Raw genomic sequence first — 14760 nt, forward strand, 5'->3', positions numbered from 1 at the left:
TCGGGGACAGGGGAAGCAGGGTGTCTTGGCTTGTCGGGGGGCAGGGGAAGCAGGGGGGCAGGGAGACAGAAAGAGAAAAACATGAAAGAGAAGATGCACAATTAGAAGGAAGTGCAACCAGAGTCATGAAATCAGCAGATAAAGGTAGAAAAAATGATTTAAATTTAGTGATCAAAATATGTCACTTTTAAGAATTTATATTTGCTGTCTATATTTTGCACTATATTTAATAGGATCCGGGGGTCCTGTCCCGTTTTGAGGGGAAAAAAAAGAGAAATGGCCACGTTATGTACGAGTCCCACTATATCTAACAGTAGGCTAGAGGGGCCCTGCTTCTTTCTTGTCCACAAAAACTCCCCTCCAGCTGTTCACAACGCCCCTTCCTAGTCGCAGCAGCCAACGTGGCGTCAGCCCTCCGGCTTTCATCCTCTCCCCTCCTCTGCTACAGACGCGCAGCGAACAAGGCGGAGCGAGAGGGCGCGCCAGGGCCTGGCTTTCCAGCGCGCCGTTCCAAGGTGTCTGGGGCGCGCTGAAGGGAGGTACGAGAAAGGGAAGATGGCGGCGGCGTCGCCCGTGCGGGTGCTAGGCGGGCGGAGCTGGGTCGGGCTCCGGGGTTACGTCGCTGGCACGCGGGCCACTTGTAAGTAACGCTAGGCTTCGGGCGGGGGAGGGAAAAGGTGGTGACTCTCTTATTCGGTGGTTCCCTAACTGGCGGGAAGATTTGACTTTCATTTTTGGGGGGGGTGGGAAGGTTGCATCCTCTTTCAGTTGTCCCTGCGGGTTCTGTACGTGGCTTAGAAGGGGGGTGGGCTTGCCGCAGGAGCTTGTTTTTAATGCACGAATAGGGCACGGCCTACATAACTCCCAAATGCGAATTTGCTGGACAACTTAGGTAGTTTGGCGCATGTTTGATAGCGGGGAGCGCTGCTTTAGAAAGGGGTAAGAGGTAATTGTTGATGCTATAGAGCTGCCTCTGATCATTTCAAGGGGACATTTTACACGAGTTTGGTTTTTGGGGGTGGGGAGTGAAGTCTCATGTGATTTCAGAAGAGAAATGTAAAATGCAGTAAGACTGTTAAAAGTCCTTCCTTTAGAACTGAGTAACTTGACAGCACTGGTGCTGCTGATTTGAATGGGGGGGGGTGTCATATGGCTCGGCCCTTGATCAGCAAAGTAAGCAATGCTTCTTAACTTTTTTTTGTTTGTATAGACATCAGCTTCAAGCTGGATGAAAGGACAGCCCACAGCAGCCTGGATCTATTTAAAAAGGACACAGGTGTCATGTATCGTATGATGGGGTTAGATCCAACTAAGGTTCCCCAAAACCTGGAACGATTCAGGGAATGGGCAGTGGTCCTGGGAGATGTGCCTGTAACTAGTGGTCGTCACTACTGGGAGGTGACTGTGAAGAGGTCCCAGGAGTTCCGCATCGGGGCAGCAGATGCTGACATGTCAAGAGATGAGTGCATCGGAGTCAGTACCTGCTCCTGGGTGTTTGCCTACTCCCACAAGAGGTGGCATGCTATGTTGGCTAACAAGACCATGCCCATCATGAACATTGGGCACCCTGGCAAGGTGGGTCTTCTCCTGGACTATGAGGCTGGAAAGCTGAGCCTGGTAGATGCAGAGAAGAACTCCCTGATCCACTCAATTGCTGCCCAGTTCCGTGGCCCTGTGGTGCCTGCTTTTGGCTTGTGGGATGGCGAGTTGCTGACACACTCTGGACTTGCTGTGCCTGAGTTTCTGTAGTTTTAATAGCCTCATGTGCCTCTTCAGAATGACTTGCAATAGAGAGAACTGACTCGAGCTAATTAAACCTCCAAGAGAAGTACTCATAAAACTAACTCTGCTCAGAGGCTTGTAACTCTAAAGAGGGGGAGGAAACCCTCTCTTGAAACAAGAGTTATTATTTCAAATCATAGCATAGTGTTTTAGTAAAAATGAGTCCAACTCTTGAGGGTGACAAGGCTTGAAAAATGTTCAATACTTAAATGAAGTGTTTTGCAGAATTTTTAAAAGTCCAAAAATAATGATGATTGCATTCAGGAAGATTGTACTTAACTTAAATGCAGAACTTCAGAATGACTGGCAGCTAAGCAGCACTTTGAACTTTTAAAAATGTAACGGAGGGGCGGGGGTGGGTTGGAAAATTAAACAATGAAAGCTGCCAGCATGTAAATTAGGGAACAGCACTTCTGCTGCCCCATGAACTGTTTCAGCTGCAACCTCAATGTAAAAAAAAAGAAACAAAACCAAAAAAAACTGGTCCTTGTCCTTCTAAACCTTGCAATTTAAATTCTATCTTTCTTGCTTTTCCTAATTTAGTATGCTATGCTATGCTACACAGAGATGTACTGGTCCCTGCAAATATTGCAGTAGGGTGTATGCCCTTTGACATTTTATGGCAATAAGTATGGGGCTGCTAAGCTTTGTTAAATGTATGTGGTTTAACTGTCAGTACATATCATTCACTTCCTACCTGTAGAGGGAGTCCCTGTCAAACAGTAGAACAATAGAATCAATCTCCATGCTCTCCCTCCCTGGTTCACATCTTTCTGGTTTTATACAGATGATGTTCGTTTCCTGAGGGAAAGACCCATGCATGCTGGAGGAATATTAATAGACCTATAACAGTGCCCTGTAAAGCCTGAGCAGTTATTTTCTATGGGATCCTGTGACATTAGGTCAGAGGACTAATATTAGTATAGCACCTGTTGGCCTGGCCTGTTCTGGTTTGTTTTAGCACCAAGCTGCATTCTACATTGAAGGTAAGAGTGCTTCTGGGTTAGGATCTGTCAGATCGCATTCAACATGTGTAGTGGCATGTGCTCTTCCAGTGAGACAGCACAGAAAACTTTGAGTAGTGTTAAAATCCCTACCCTTCCAACTTGTAAAAGCACTCATATCTGTTGCCATTCCCTCTGTCCTCACCTACCTCTAATCCAGTGTCTCGCAAACTTTTTAAACTGTGGCACACTAAACAGAGCAAATGGTTTTTTGCTGCACATTATAATTGAAATTATAAAATTGCAAAACCAACAAAAAATTACATTTGAGTTATTTAAAGTTCTTTAAGCTATGTCTAGGTAATTGTAATGACGGTGAAACTAAAGTATGGTAGATAGAATAGAATTGCTAATCAATGCAATGTATGCGCTTGATTTTTGAGTGCAAATTAACTCAAAACATGGCTTGATAGTTGACAAGCAAATACGCATTTCATCATCCACCATCTGCAGTTGTTCTTTTTTTTAAAATTTAATTTCTGTCAAGAGCTGAAAATCCAAGTTCGCAAAGATAAGAAGATCCAAACGGTAACAAAACCTTTATTGTTGTGTTGTTCAAATTAGGATAACTACGGCATAACAAATAAAATTACTACCTGTTACTTTTCAAGGACCAATCATGTTAAAGAATGATGCTTGTCTGAGCACAGAGACACTCATAACATTGACAGACTCTTGCATACGTGGCATACATGTCATCTATTCTAGTGTATACTAATGAAGGGAATTTTTAAAAATAAAGTAAAATTCTGGAATCTCTTCCCGGCCCATCCCCGCTAAATCTAAGGCCTGATTGGCCCAGGCTGTAGAAGCCTGGACCAATCAGGCCTTAGGCATAGTGGGTCCGCCCATCCCCACTAATACTAAGGCCTGATTGGCCAAGGTGCCTAGCCTGGGCCAATCAGGCCTTAGATTTAGCGGGGATGGGCCGGGAAGGGGCGTGCCGTCTCATTTCCACGAGGCAGACTCGTCGGCTGGATAGCAGCAAGACCCGTCCAGCTGACCAACATTGAAAGGTTAGTTGGGGGAGGGAGATTAGTTGGGGCGGGGGGTCGTTTGGCTTTACGGCAGGAGGAGTTGGGCATCCTCCTGTCGGCGATTACGAGTTTGGGGGGGAGGGGGTTCCGACAGGAGGAGTTGGGCATCCTCCTGTCGGCGATTACGAGTTTGGGGGGGAGGGGGTTCCGGGGTTCCGACAGGAGGAGTTGGGCATCCTCCTGTCGGCGATTCCGAGTTTGGGGGGGGAGGGGGTTCCGGGATTCCGACAGGAGGAGTTGGGCATCCTCCTGTCGGCGATTACGAGTTTGGGGGGGGGAGGGGGGTCCGGGGTTCCGACAGGAGGAGTTGGGCATCCTCCTGTCGGCGATTACGAGTTTGGGGGGGGAGGGGGGTCCGGGGTTCCGACAGGAGGAGTTGGGCATCCTCCTGTCGGTGATTATGAGTTTGGGGGGGGGAGGGGGCTCGGGGTTCCGACAGGAGGAGTTGGGCATCCTCTTGTCGGCGATTACGAGTTTGGGGGGGAGGGGGGTCCGGGGTTCTGACAGGAGGAGTTGGGCATCCTCCTGTCGGCGATTACGAGTTTGGGGGGGAGGGGGGTCCGAGGTTCCGACAGGAGGAGTTGGGCATCCTCCTGTCGGCGATTATGAGTTTGGGGGGGAGGGGGCTCGGGGTTCTGACAGGAGGAGTTAGGCATTCTCCTGTCGGTGATGGGACAGGCGGCCGCAACAACCGCGGCCGCTATACATATTGCAGCAGGGAGATCCTTTGCTGCCATAAGTATAGCGGCCGCGTCTAATTTAACCCGATTCTCTAAAGACGCCGGTTACAGAATCGGCGTTTAGTATAGGACGCCTCTCCCGAGCGGCCTGCTTGGGGAGCATTTTTTTAAAAAAACGTGCATCCCGATTGGCTGATTAGACAGCTGTAGGACGTCTACAGCTGCCTAAAATCGGGACGCACTTTTGGAGAATCAGGGCCTAAATGCTCAGATTCTGCTCCAATGCTCATAGTGTTGGAGCATTTAGCATCCGGGCCGAGGTAGAAACCTCAACTGTGGCTTAATAAAAAGAGGGGGGGGGGCAGTAGTGACATAGGTTTTGGGCCATGGGCTGCTAACTGGCCAACTTGTGAATCAAAGCACATTGATATCTAATAATATAGTTAAAATAATCTTATGCTTTAGAATTAACACCCACAAAGACCTGTTCAATCTCTCATTGGCAAATTAAAAAAGATACTGTGTGGGGTTTCCAAGGAACATATGGTTCTTGAAACCTCAACAGGAAGGCAATACTATTCTTGACAAATTCAAGCCATTGGACTCGGGGTAGTCACATGAAAAGCAGCATTTGAAGTGATTGTAAAACACGATTTGTCTTTGAAATTGTTACTCTTTTCTCACCATACTGTTCTTTGATAACTTTATTTTTTGTCCTAATAAAAATTTACAGTTATTAGAAAGCCACAAATTTCCAGTTTAAAGTTTTTCTCATTATTGCAGTGCCTGTCTACATCTCCAACCTATTTTAATACTAAACACAGGTTGAAACTTTGGTGTACTTTCAGGCCTATTTTAAGCTGTTAGGAATAGCAGGTCAGAAATATGGCTTGATTAGTTTTGTAGCCCAAAAATTGCTCTTTCAAATTGTGCAAGAAAGAGATTGGCAGATGTACAGTTGTGATATGACTAAATATACGTAATAATTTGCAAAACTTTTTTTTAACAATATTAATAGATTTATCTCAGAAAAGCGTAGTGTACCTAAAAGTTCCTAGAATCTGAGCTTTATTGTGCTTTCTGTTCAGAAGCTATGTTGTGTCAAATATTTGCCTGTGCATTCCACGACAAACTTTTTTATCAGCTTTGTGGTCCCCCAGTGATATACCAAAGCATGCACCCATGATCTGAGTGGTATATTTGGATTCAGCACAAAAGTTGTACTAGAAATATGACTTTTAGCTTGGTTGAGCAATTATCCTTTCCACAATCTGAACCAAAAGTTAATGTTTCTTCCACTGTCTTCCATAGAACAAAAAAAGGTGGCCCCTAACTGTTGAAGACTTTGCACATATTCCTTGCATGTCCTATTCTAGTAAAAATTTCATCAACTTTACGAAGGAGTTTCGTCAGCCGTAAACCGGAAGTCATTATGCCACTGTATAGATCCATGGTGAGACAGCACCTGGAGTACTGTGTGCAATTCTGGAGGCTGCATTACCGCAAGGATGTGCTGAGACTGAAATCGGTCCAGAGAATGGCCACCAGGATGGTCTCGGGACTCAAGGAGCTCCCATACGAGGAGCGGTTAGGGAAGTTGCAGCTCTACTCACTCGAGGAACGTAGAGAGAGGGGAGATATGATCGAAACATTCAAGTATCTCACAGGCCGCATCGAGGTGGAGGAAGATATCTTCTTTTTCAAGGGTCCTGCGGCAACAAGAGGGCATCCGTGGAAAATCATGGGCGGGAAACTGCATGGTGACACTAGGAAGTTCTTCTTCACTGAAAGGGTGGTTGATCGCTGGAATAGTCTTCCACTCCAGGTTATTGAGGCCAGCAGCGTGCCAGATTTTAAGGCCAGATGGGATAGACATGTGGGATCTATCCGCAAAGATAAATAGGGAGGGTCATTAGAGTGGGCAGACTTGATGGGCCGTGGCCCTTATCTGCCGTCTATTTCTATATTTCAAACTTCTGAGAGGGTCAAATGGGGAGGCCTAGAGCCCTAGACCACTTAACATGGAATGGCCCATAAATAAAGATAGTAAAAACAGAGGCCTGGGTCCAAAACAAATTGTCTCAGGAGCAAAAACTTCCCTCTATGCTACATTGGAAAATGGAAAGAGAAGCAGCATTTCTTAATGGTGATGCAGTGAAGTCAAAAAGGGGGGGTTTGTCAAATATGCCAGATGATTTAATTAGTGAAAGTTGGATAATTGAGACTGTACTGTAGTATTTCAATAGTGGTGAAAATGTTACTTCTGTGAGTATACTAATACAATACCTGCTGGCTAGAAGCAGTCATGCATAGCTTTTTCCTAATAAATCGTGACAAAATTCATCACTGTTCCTGTCCTGTTTCATTCTTTAGTGTCTATCTCAACCTCAGTCTTTCTACATCGGCATTCTTCAGTGCAAGGCTTGGGGGTCAGAGGTTGTTCCTATTCATACTATGATTCTTCCCTTTCTCCTTAAAGAATAACATGGAGATGGTTTCCCACAGGGACAGGAATGTGATTAATTTTGTTACTGTGTCATTCTCTAGTCTGTACCTGATTACTTTCCATTTCTCTTTGTTGAGAAGTCATTAGTTATGTCCACAACTTGTCCAGGTGACCTTCAGAAATGTCAAGTTATCCAGTTCTAAGCTAGAGATTTTGGGACGGTCCAGGGTTTGCACTTACATCCCAAAGCATTGTGGGATGTATAGTACCTGATGCCCATTGAAATCAGTACTGCAAGTCCCATAGTTTACCAGGATCAAGTGCTTAGAAATCCAGAACTGTTCCATAATCTCCAGCCTCAGACTGGTTAACTTGACTGGCTGTTCAGGTTTTCAGAATGTTCACAATGAATACTCATGAGATACATTTGCATGTGCCATATCTCCCATATCTGATTTCCCAAAAACCCAACTGTGACTTCCATTAGGACAGATCTGTGAAGCCTTGTTCTAGCATCTGCCGTAGTTTCTCATAGAACTAGGGCTGGGTGGGAACAGGTGCAGGTATAACTCTATCTTTGTTTTCCCCATCAACACTTTTAAAGCAGTTCTCAAAATCTGCATAAGATGCAGCTGCTGTGACACTTACCTTCCAGATCCAGCATGAGACACAAAGGCAATGAGTCTGCTCCTCTTAGAGAGAAATCAGTTAGACTGAGCAGCAGGTGCCTTTAGGCATTCATCACCGCTGTGCTGTATTCAGAAGTGTCAGCTTAGAACTAACTAATCTGCTCTATTGACAGGGGTGCCAAGATACCCAGCTCCAGGCTGGATATTTTGGGACAGTCCTGGATTATTGGACTTGCACCACTGATTGCAATGGGCACCACAAATCACACACTGTTTTGGGTTGAGTTCAAAACCAGGACTGGCCTAAAATCTTCAGTCTGGGACTGGGCAACTCTCTGACAAGCACATGGTATACTGAGGAATAAAACCCCAAAGCAAACCCCTACTCCATTCAAAAGGAGCGGTAAAGAGACATGGGCCGAATTAGAACCAGAGCAGTATACCGTTTTAATTCCAGTGTTGCATGTAACTGCATGTTTCCTTTTCATTGAGCTGTCTTACTGTCATGGTGGGTTATAAAGACACTCAGTCCTGGTATATCTGGTCCTTATATCAGTTCTCTGAGGAGCTATGCTCATGACATTCTGCAGACACACCTTTGAAGGTGTCTGCTACTCACTCTTCTGTGTTTACTTAATATAGTATGCCTTAAAGAATTTCAGAGATGCTACCTTTCAAGAAAGTGTCAAGTTTAACCAGGTGTTGGGCGAGAGGGAATGATGCTTTCAGTTGGGACCTCTCGCCACCCTTTAACTCTGCTTTTTGATTTTCTCTTATTTGTAAAGTGCTGGTGCAGCTCGTAGTGTGTAGAGCTGATCATGACCCACATATAATTGCAATAAACTAGTATTATTGGTAAGGAAACAGTCTTCCAGGTGCAATAGTACAAAAGTATTTGGTGGAAGGGGGCAGTGTGATTGTCCCCTCCACTTGCTGGGAGATGCTTTGCAGAGAAGTTAGCCTTGGGTTCCAATCATGGCTTTACTACTACCATGGACCTCTAGGGGAACTTTTTGATAAGGGAGGGGGTGGGGGTTCATGACACGATGGCTCACTTGCTTTGGGAACATTGTTAAAGGGTGTGTATAATTCACTCCAGAAGTGGCTGCATGCCTGCTATCTTTTTGCATCATGTTTGGCCTTGCCTACAATCAGAACATCTTTTTATTTACACCTTGGCAAAATGCAAACATTTTTATCACCTGTACCACTCAGTTGCTGGCAGGCAGACACCTGATACAGCTTCAGGTTGCAACATCTGTCTCCTGCTGTGTCTGACAAACTTTCCATGCTGACCACAAGCAAACACTTTAATGTGAACAAATCTTTCTTTGCTTGAGATTTGCATCTTTATAAATTAGCAAAGTACTGGATGTCTGTTTCCTCTTCCTGCAATGGAAAGAGTTTTGTAATATTTCTTTTTTTAAATACAGATGTATGCCTGTGTGAATCTTTGGCTTGTACAAATAAAGAACATAGAAGTACTCTATTGTGGAGCATTTCTGGTACATTTCCTTTTCTGGCTATGCTGGAGGAAGTTCTTGTTTAGTTCTATTCACTGGTCATGGGTAGGAAAAGCCCCTGGAATTGCTGCAGGGATGGTAGAGGCAGTAGGAGCTGCTAGCAGTGAGATATGTGAATCAGCTTTCCCATAATTAGTTAAAGCAAAAACCTTAACAATTCATTTCATGTGTGACTTGGGGAGGAAGAGAATGGCATTTACTCATTCCATGAAAATGTTCCTTTTCATTTGAAGTGTCACTGCCACCTGAGGCAAATTAGAAAAAGAAATACTATATTTTAGTGCCAGTCCTTTCACGAAAAAGCATTTCTTCTTTAATTGATCAATTAGAAGCATTATCTTTTCCTCTTGTTATTGATGGTGGATATTTGGATGGATAAAGATACTTCTCCGTTGTCCTTTTTCTGCTGCCCATTTCTTTGTGATATCACAGTGCTATATATAACATCATAGTCTTCAAGAAGCCCCACTCTTTTCTGTAAGATGGATCGTTCCACCAGCCAGTGTGAGGTTACAGGAAACAGAAACTTTGATTTAGTTCACACCTTCCTCTATAGTTCAAGCTAAGTTACATTCAAATACCATATTTTCCTTTCCCCAGAGGGTATGCAATATAAGGCCCTCTTTTATTAATCTGTGGTAGAGATTTCTACTGTGGCCTGGAGTGCTAAATGCTCTGACGCTCAGAGTTCTATGAGCATCGGAGCATTTTGCGCTCCAGGCTGTGGTAGGAACCTCGATCGTGGCTTAGTAAAAAGGGGGTGGGTAAGTTTGTACCTGAGGCAATGGAGACGCATGTGGCTTGATCAAGATCACAAGCAACTGACAGCAAAAATCCTGTCTTTGTTTTTCCAGTCTGTGTCAAATTTTTTTTCTCTTCCTTCCTCACATTCTACATAACAATGGTGCTGTAGTTCAGTTCTGCATCAGCACCACTCCACTTTTACGATAGCAGCATTTGGGTCATAAATAGTTGAAGCATGATGGGGGGTGTTAGATATTGTAATTGAAAGAACAAAGGGCTATATAGAAAAATATGTAGAGAGGCCAGTTCAAGGGGCAGAATATGTCGATAAGTGTGAGGAAAAAGTGCTGGCATAACACACTTGAAACACTGCACAGATGTACTACACCATGCTTTCCAGATTTTCCTTTGACATGTCCTCCACTGTAGTCTCCTCCTGCACTGTGAGCATACTATAGGTCTCCTGGTAATCCTGCAGCACCTTCACCACTTCCAGGTGATTAAACTGGATGGCATCTTGCAGGGGGATGTTACCCCACCTATAGCCGTGAGAGAGAAGAGGGAGGCAGTTCAGTCCATGCTGGAGTAATGTTTGCAGCAATCTGTTCATATTTTCCTTCTATTTTTTGCCTCACCATTCCTCACACACAGAGGGTCACTATTCAAAGTGATTTAACCAGGCAGGAGAGATTTCTGCCCGCCGAAACTGCACTTCATGGCCATCTGCTGATATTCATCAGGTAGTGCCACTGATTGCTGACAGAGACCACTGTGGCTCTTTCCATAGGAGAGGGGCAAGCTAAGGGTAGAGTTGGGCCAGAGAAGGGAGATAGGCAGGCACAAGCGATATTCAGTGCCAGTACCTGCATTGTCAGGACTATGTCAGTAAGTGGTGGCACCAGGAAGATATGTGGGTATGGCCAATATTCAATGCTATACCTAAATGGGCAAAACCAGGATAGCCTTCTGCATTGTCTAGCTCAGGGGTGGGCAACTCCAGTCCTCGAGGGCTGGAATCCAGTTGGGTTTTCAGGATTTCCCCAATGAATATGCAAGAGATCTAGTTGCATGCACTGCTTTCAATGCATATTCATTGGGGAAATCCTGAAAACCCAATTGGATTCTGGCCTTTGAGAACTGGAATTGCCCACCCCTGAGCTAGACAATGCAGAAGGCTATCCTGGTTTTGCCCAGTTAGGTATAGCATTGAATATTGGCCATACCCACATATCTTCCTGGTGCCACCACTTACTGACATAGTCCTGACAATGAATATGTTTTATGGTTTTAAGTATTATTTAATATGCTGCCCTTCCTTAGGCTATAGCAAAGCAGTTTACAAAATTACAATTAAAATGTAAAAAGAAAGGAACTCCATTCAAAAAATTATAAAGGATAGCATGGATTAGGGGAAAAAATTAACCATAAAATAGAATAAAACATTCTGCAAACTGCTGCTCTAGTAAACCCTCACAACTTCAGAGTCATCAAACTAGAAAAAACTTTTTCAAAAAGGAGCGTCTTCAGAATTAGCTACCAGTGGCTAAAACCACCTACGGACATATGGTGACCCTTGACCCCATAGTTAATGTGGAATACCTCTCTTTAATGTTCTTAGTAATGAGTGATGCAGTGCTGAGCATCCTAAGTCTCCCTTTGTCTGAGTCTTGCTCCGGTCCTGAACTTCTTACCTGTCTTTAACAAATGGATTCACCCTACAGGCTTCCACCAGGAACTTCACCACTTCTGTGTGCCCTAATACCAAGAAAAAAAAGCCACGATCAGTGCACTACTTGAAAATCTGGACAATCAGAGCAGGTCATGTACAGTACCTTCTGCAGCAGCCACATGCAGTGCTGTCCGAGAATCATAATCCATTTGCTCCATGTCCATGGCAGAGAGGGCAAATCTGTAAAGGGAAAATGGACATCACAACAGAGTACTTGGCCCATTCAAATCCCACATCTAGTGAGCCCCAGCGAGAGAATGGACAGGGAGGAGCAAACGGATCCTGGGACTTTACCTGGTAAGAAAGCTGTAACTATTTATACTGAAAAGAACCAGAATTCACCCTAAATGTGTTTCTTTCTCCCTCCCATATTTTGTTGGGACCCTTAGAGAATGACACAGTGACAGAATTTGTCCCCGTGAAAACCATCCCCATGTCATTCTTTAAGGAGAGAGGGAAGAATCAGAGTATAAATGAGCATAACCCCTGACCCTCAAGCCTTGCACTGAAGAATTCTGGTGTAGAAGGACTGAGGTTCACTAAAGATTGACATGGGATGATTTCCCATCATTATCTGCGGGGACGGAGACGGTGACAAATTCTGTCACCACGTCATTCTTTACATCTAGTCCCAAGCCTTCAACTTCCCTGTTCATTCCTGATGGAACTCTTGTGAGCTTTCAGATGGTACGGTAAAAGTGATGTGTGTTTAATTTTGAAATGAGTAAATTCATGGAGACAAAGAAGGGCCTAACCTTAAAGGGATGGGAGGGAGATGGGTTGTCTTTTGTGGAGAAAGGGGTGGGGTAGTTTCTGGGGATATTATGTCCTGAGTGAGGGTCACCTTGCACCCATGCTGCTGTTAGCTACATTTACCTTCTGAGTGCCGACACATCACCACTGTAGGCAGCAAACAACAGATTCACCATGGTTTGGTTCTGGTGAGACAGAGACACAGAAGAGTTAATGGGATAGGGGGTGAAAAAAACAAGGTAAAACACACACACCTGTGCTGGACTTTGATTCATCTGTAAAAATATCAGGTCAGTGTTTCTTTTAAATAGTGGCTGTGGTACATAAACTTATAGCAGCACCCCGATACCTGGGTAAGACTATGATCACTGCTGTTATTAAGATCAGTGCTTCTCAACCCAGTGTTTAGAAGTATACCTAGTCCCATCAGGTTTTCAGGATATCCACCATGAATATGCATGAGATAGATTTTACATACCAAGGAGGCAGTGCATGCAAATCTCTCTCATGCATATTCATGGTGGATATCCTGAAAACCTGATGGGTCTAGGTGTGTCTCAACTGGACTAAGTTGAGAATCACTGATTCAAATAGTGGTGATATTCAGCACCAGTATTCGGATGACATGCTGGATTACTTAAGACTAGCTTTTTCCTGTCCGAAGTTATCTGAATGAATAATGCTAGTTTCAGAATAACTTTCAGCTCTGCTGCCGGATTGCCATGCTGCTCTCTAGATAGTCTGCATTCACTTTCAGCAGTATTATCTGGATAATGTCATTGAAAATCTGTGGATTGCACCAGTCAGCTGCAATAGCAGGTGCTATGATTTGAATAATTGCCTTTTATTGAGCCCTGTTAATTTTGGCTCTTATAAGAATCACTGCTGCTAGAACGCTGAGGTCTTATGGCATAAGTAGGTAGTGTAGTACTGTCAAAAGTAGTGCTGCCCGATTTCCAATTCAAATCGATTCACCGATTCACTTCGGGTGAATCGATTTGAATCAATTCCTTAAAAAAAATAAAAAATTGGCCTCCCGATTTGGTGACTAACCTTCCTCCCCGTACCTTTAGGTCTTCTAAAGCAGAAATGGCAGCGCTACCTCTTGCTGGCCGTCCACTGCCGCTGCCATTCCTGCTTTAGGGGCGAGAGGGTCAGTCGGGAAGTGTTGCAGTGTCCTCAGGCTTCCCCCTGGCCTCTAGCTCTTACCTAAATTACTGCAGCCTGCAGAGAGGATCGCTGGTGCTGTTGTGATCCTTGCAGGCTATCGTCCTCAGCAGCACATTCCCTCTGCTGCCATCCTGCCCCAGATGTCAGAGGAGGGGCAGGACCGCGGCAAAGGGAAAGTGCTGCTGAGGACAGCAGCCTGCAAGGATCGCTACAGCACCAGCGATCCTCTCTGTAGGCTGTGGTAATTAGCTGAAACTTCGGGAGGCCAGGGGGAACATGCAGGCCTTCGGGGGGGAGGATCAGGCTTTCAAGGAGGGGTCAGACCCTGGTGTAGAAATACACGGAGGGAGGGAAGGGGAGGTTCAAAGAGATGTGCATATACTGGTCTGGAAGAGGGAGGGAGGGAGGGAGAAGAAATAATGGGTCTAAAAATAGAGAGGGAGAGAGATGGTGGACAATGGGATTTAGGGAGGGAAGGAACAGAAAGAGAGAGAAGTTGGACACAAGGGATGGTGCGGGGGGATAGAGATACTGGATAGGAGGTAGTTGGTTAAGAGAAAGGGAGAGCTCATGGACCCTGGGGTGGTGGGGAAGGAGGGATGCTGGATGAAAGGGTAGTTGAGAAAAGGACAGATGGTGGATCTGGGGATGGTGGGGTCCACTGCTGCAGCTGCAGGGATGGAGATGAAAAAAGGAAAGATGCCAGACCTCTGGGGGAGGGAAGGGAAACCGAAGGGGAGGAGAGATGGAAGATGGATGGTTAGCACTGAGAAAGAGAAAAACAACAAATGGTCAGGAGACCCTGGCAAGTGAATTATCAGAAGACAACCAGAGCCTGGGACCAACATGATTTAAATAATGACCAGACAACAAAAGGTAGAAAAAATAAATTTACTTTCTGTTTTGTGATTACAATATGTCAGATTTGAAATGTGTATCCTGCCAGAGCTGGTGTTTGACCATGAACATGAGCTAGGATTTAACAGAGAGAGAAAAAGTCTTTTTTGTTTGTTTATTTTGTTTACACCACAGAGTGTGGGTAGCAGAGGGCAAAGAGGGTGAAGAGGCTATAAAATAAACCCACCAGGATATTTGAAAAAAAACTAAACACCAATTGGGCAGGAAAATCGAATTGAAAAATTGATTCAATAGGCTGAATCGAATCAAAAATTTTTTTCTTGAATCGGGCAGCACTAGTCAGAAGTGGAGGGTACGATACATCCTATAAGCAATGTGCTCAAATCTCGCAGTGTTGGGGTGGGG

At 44.8% G+C, this 14760-nt stretch overlaps 2 protein-coding genes across 4 annotated transcripts in view; one reads left to right on the forward strand and one right to left on the reverse strand.

The window, feature by feature from the left end:
• The first annotated feature begins 392 nt into the window (after nt 1–392).
• Nucleotides 393–3063, forward strand: SPRYD4 (SPRY domain containing 4). Of its 2 annotated transcripts, XM_033935758.1 has the most exons (3): nt 393–640; nt 1211–1770; nt 2075–3063. In XM_033935758.1, the coding sequence occupies exons 1-2, from the start codon at nt 556–558 to the stop codon at nt 1747–1749; spliced, it is 624 nt and encodes a 207-aa protein (XP_033791649.1). In that variant the 5' UTR covers nt 393–555; the 3' UTR covers nt 1750–1770; nt 2075–3063. The 2 variants fall into 2 exon arrangements, with proteins under 2 accessions (XP_033791649.1, XP_033791648.1); XM_033935757.1 differs by having other exon boundaries at nt 1211–3063.
• A 3978-nt stretch (nt 3064–7041) lies between these two features.
• The window catches only part of GLS2 (glutaminase 2), a 95548-nt gene continuing 87829 nt past the window's right edge, over nt 7042–14760 (reverse strand). Inside the window, exons 15-18 of one of the 2 annotated variants that reach the window (XM_033936030.1) lie at nt 12451–12512; nt 11678–11754; nt 11537–11600; nt 7042–10384 (exon numbers count right to left, since the gene is read on the reverse strand). In XM_033936030.1, the coding sequence (XP_033791921.1) occupies nt 10228–10384; nt 11537–11600; nt 11678–11754; nt 12451–12512 (360 nt within the window). In that variant the 3' untranslated portion in view covers nt 7042–10227. The remainder of the gene's footprint in view (nt 10385–11536; nt 11601–11677; nt 11755–12450; nt 12513–14760) is intronic. The other variant, XM_033936031.1, reaches the window with a different exon arrangement.

Source organism: Geotrypetes seraphini, chromosome 3, assembly GCF_902459505.1.
Source record: "Geotrypetes seraphini chromosome 3, aGeoSer1.1, whole genome shotgun sequence".
Lineage (NCBI taxonomy): Eukaryota > Metazoa > Chordata > Amphibia > Gymnophiona > Dermophiidae > Geotrypetes > Geotrypetes seraphini.

What these genes read in the sequence shown, in the direction of transcription:
- SPRYD4 (XM_033935757.1), top strand. Translation starts at nt 556, where the DNA reads ATGGCGGCGGCGTCGCCCGTGCGGGTGCTAGGCGGGCGGAGCTGGGTC. An exon ending in CGCTGGCACGCGGGCCACTT is followed by an intron (nt 641 to 1,210) that starts GTAAGTAACGCT and finishes TTGTTTGTATAG; the next exon opens with ACATCAGCTTCAAGCTGGAT.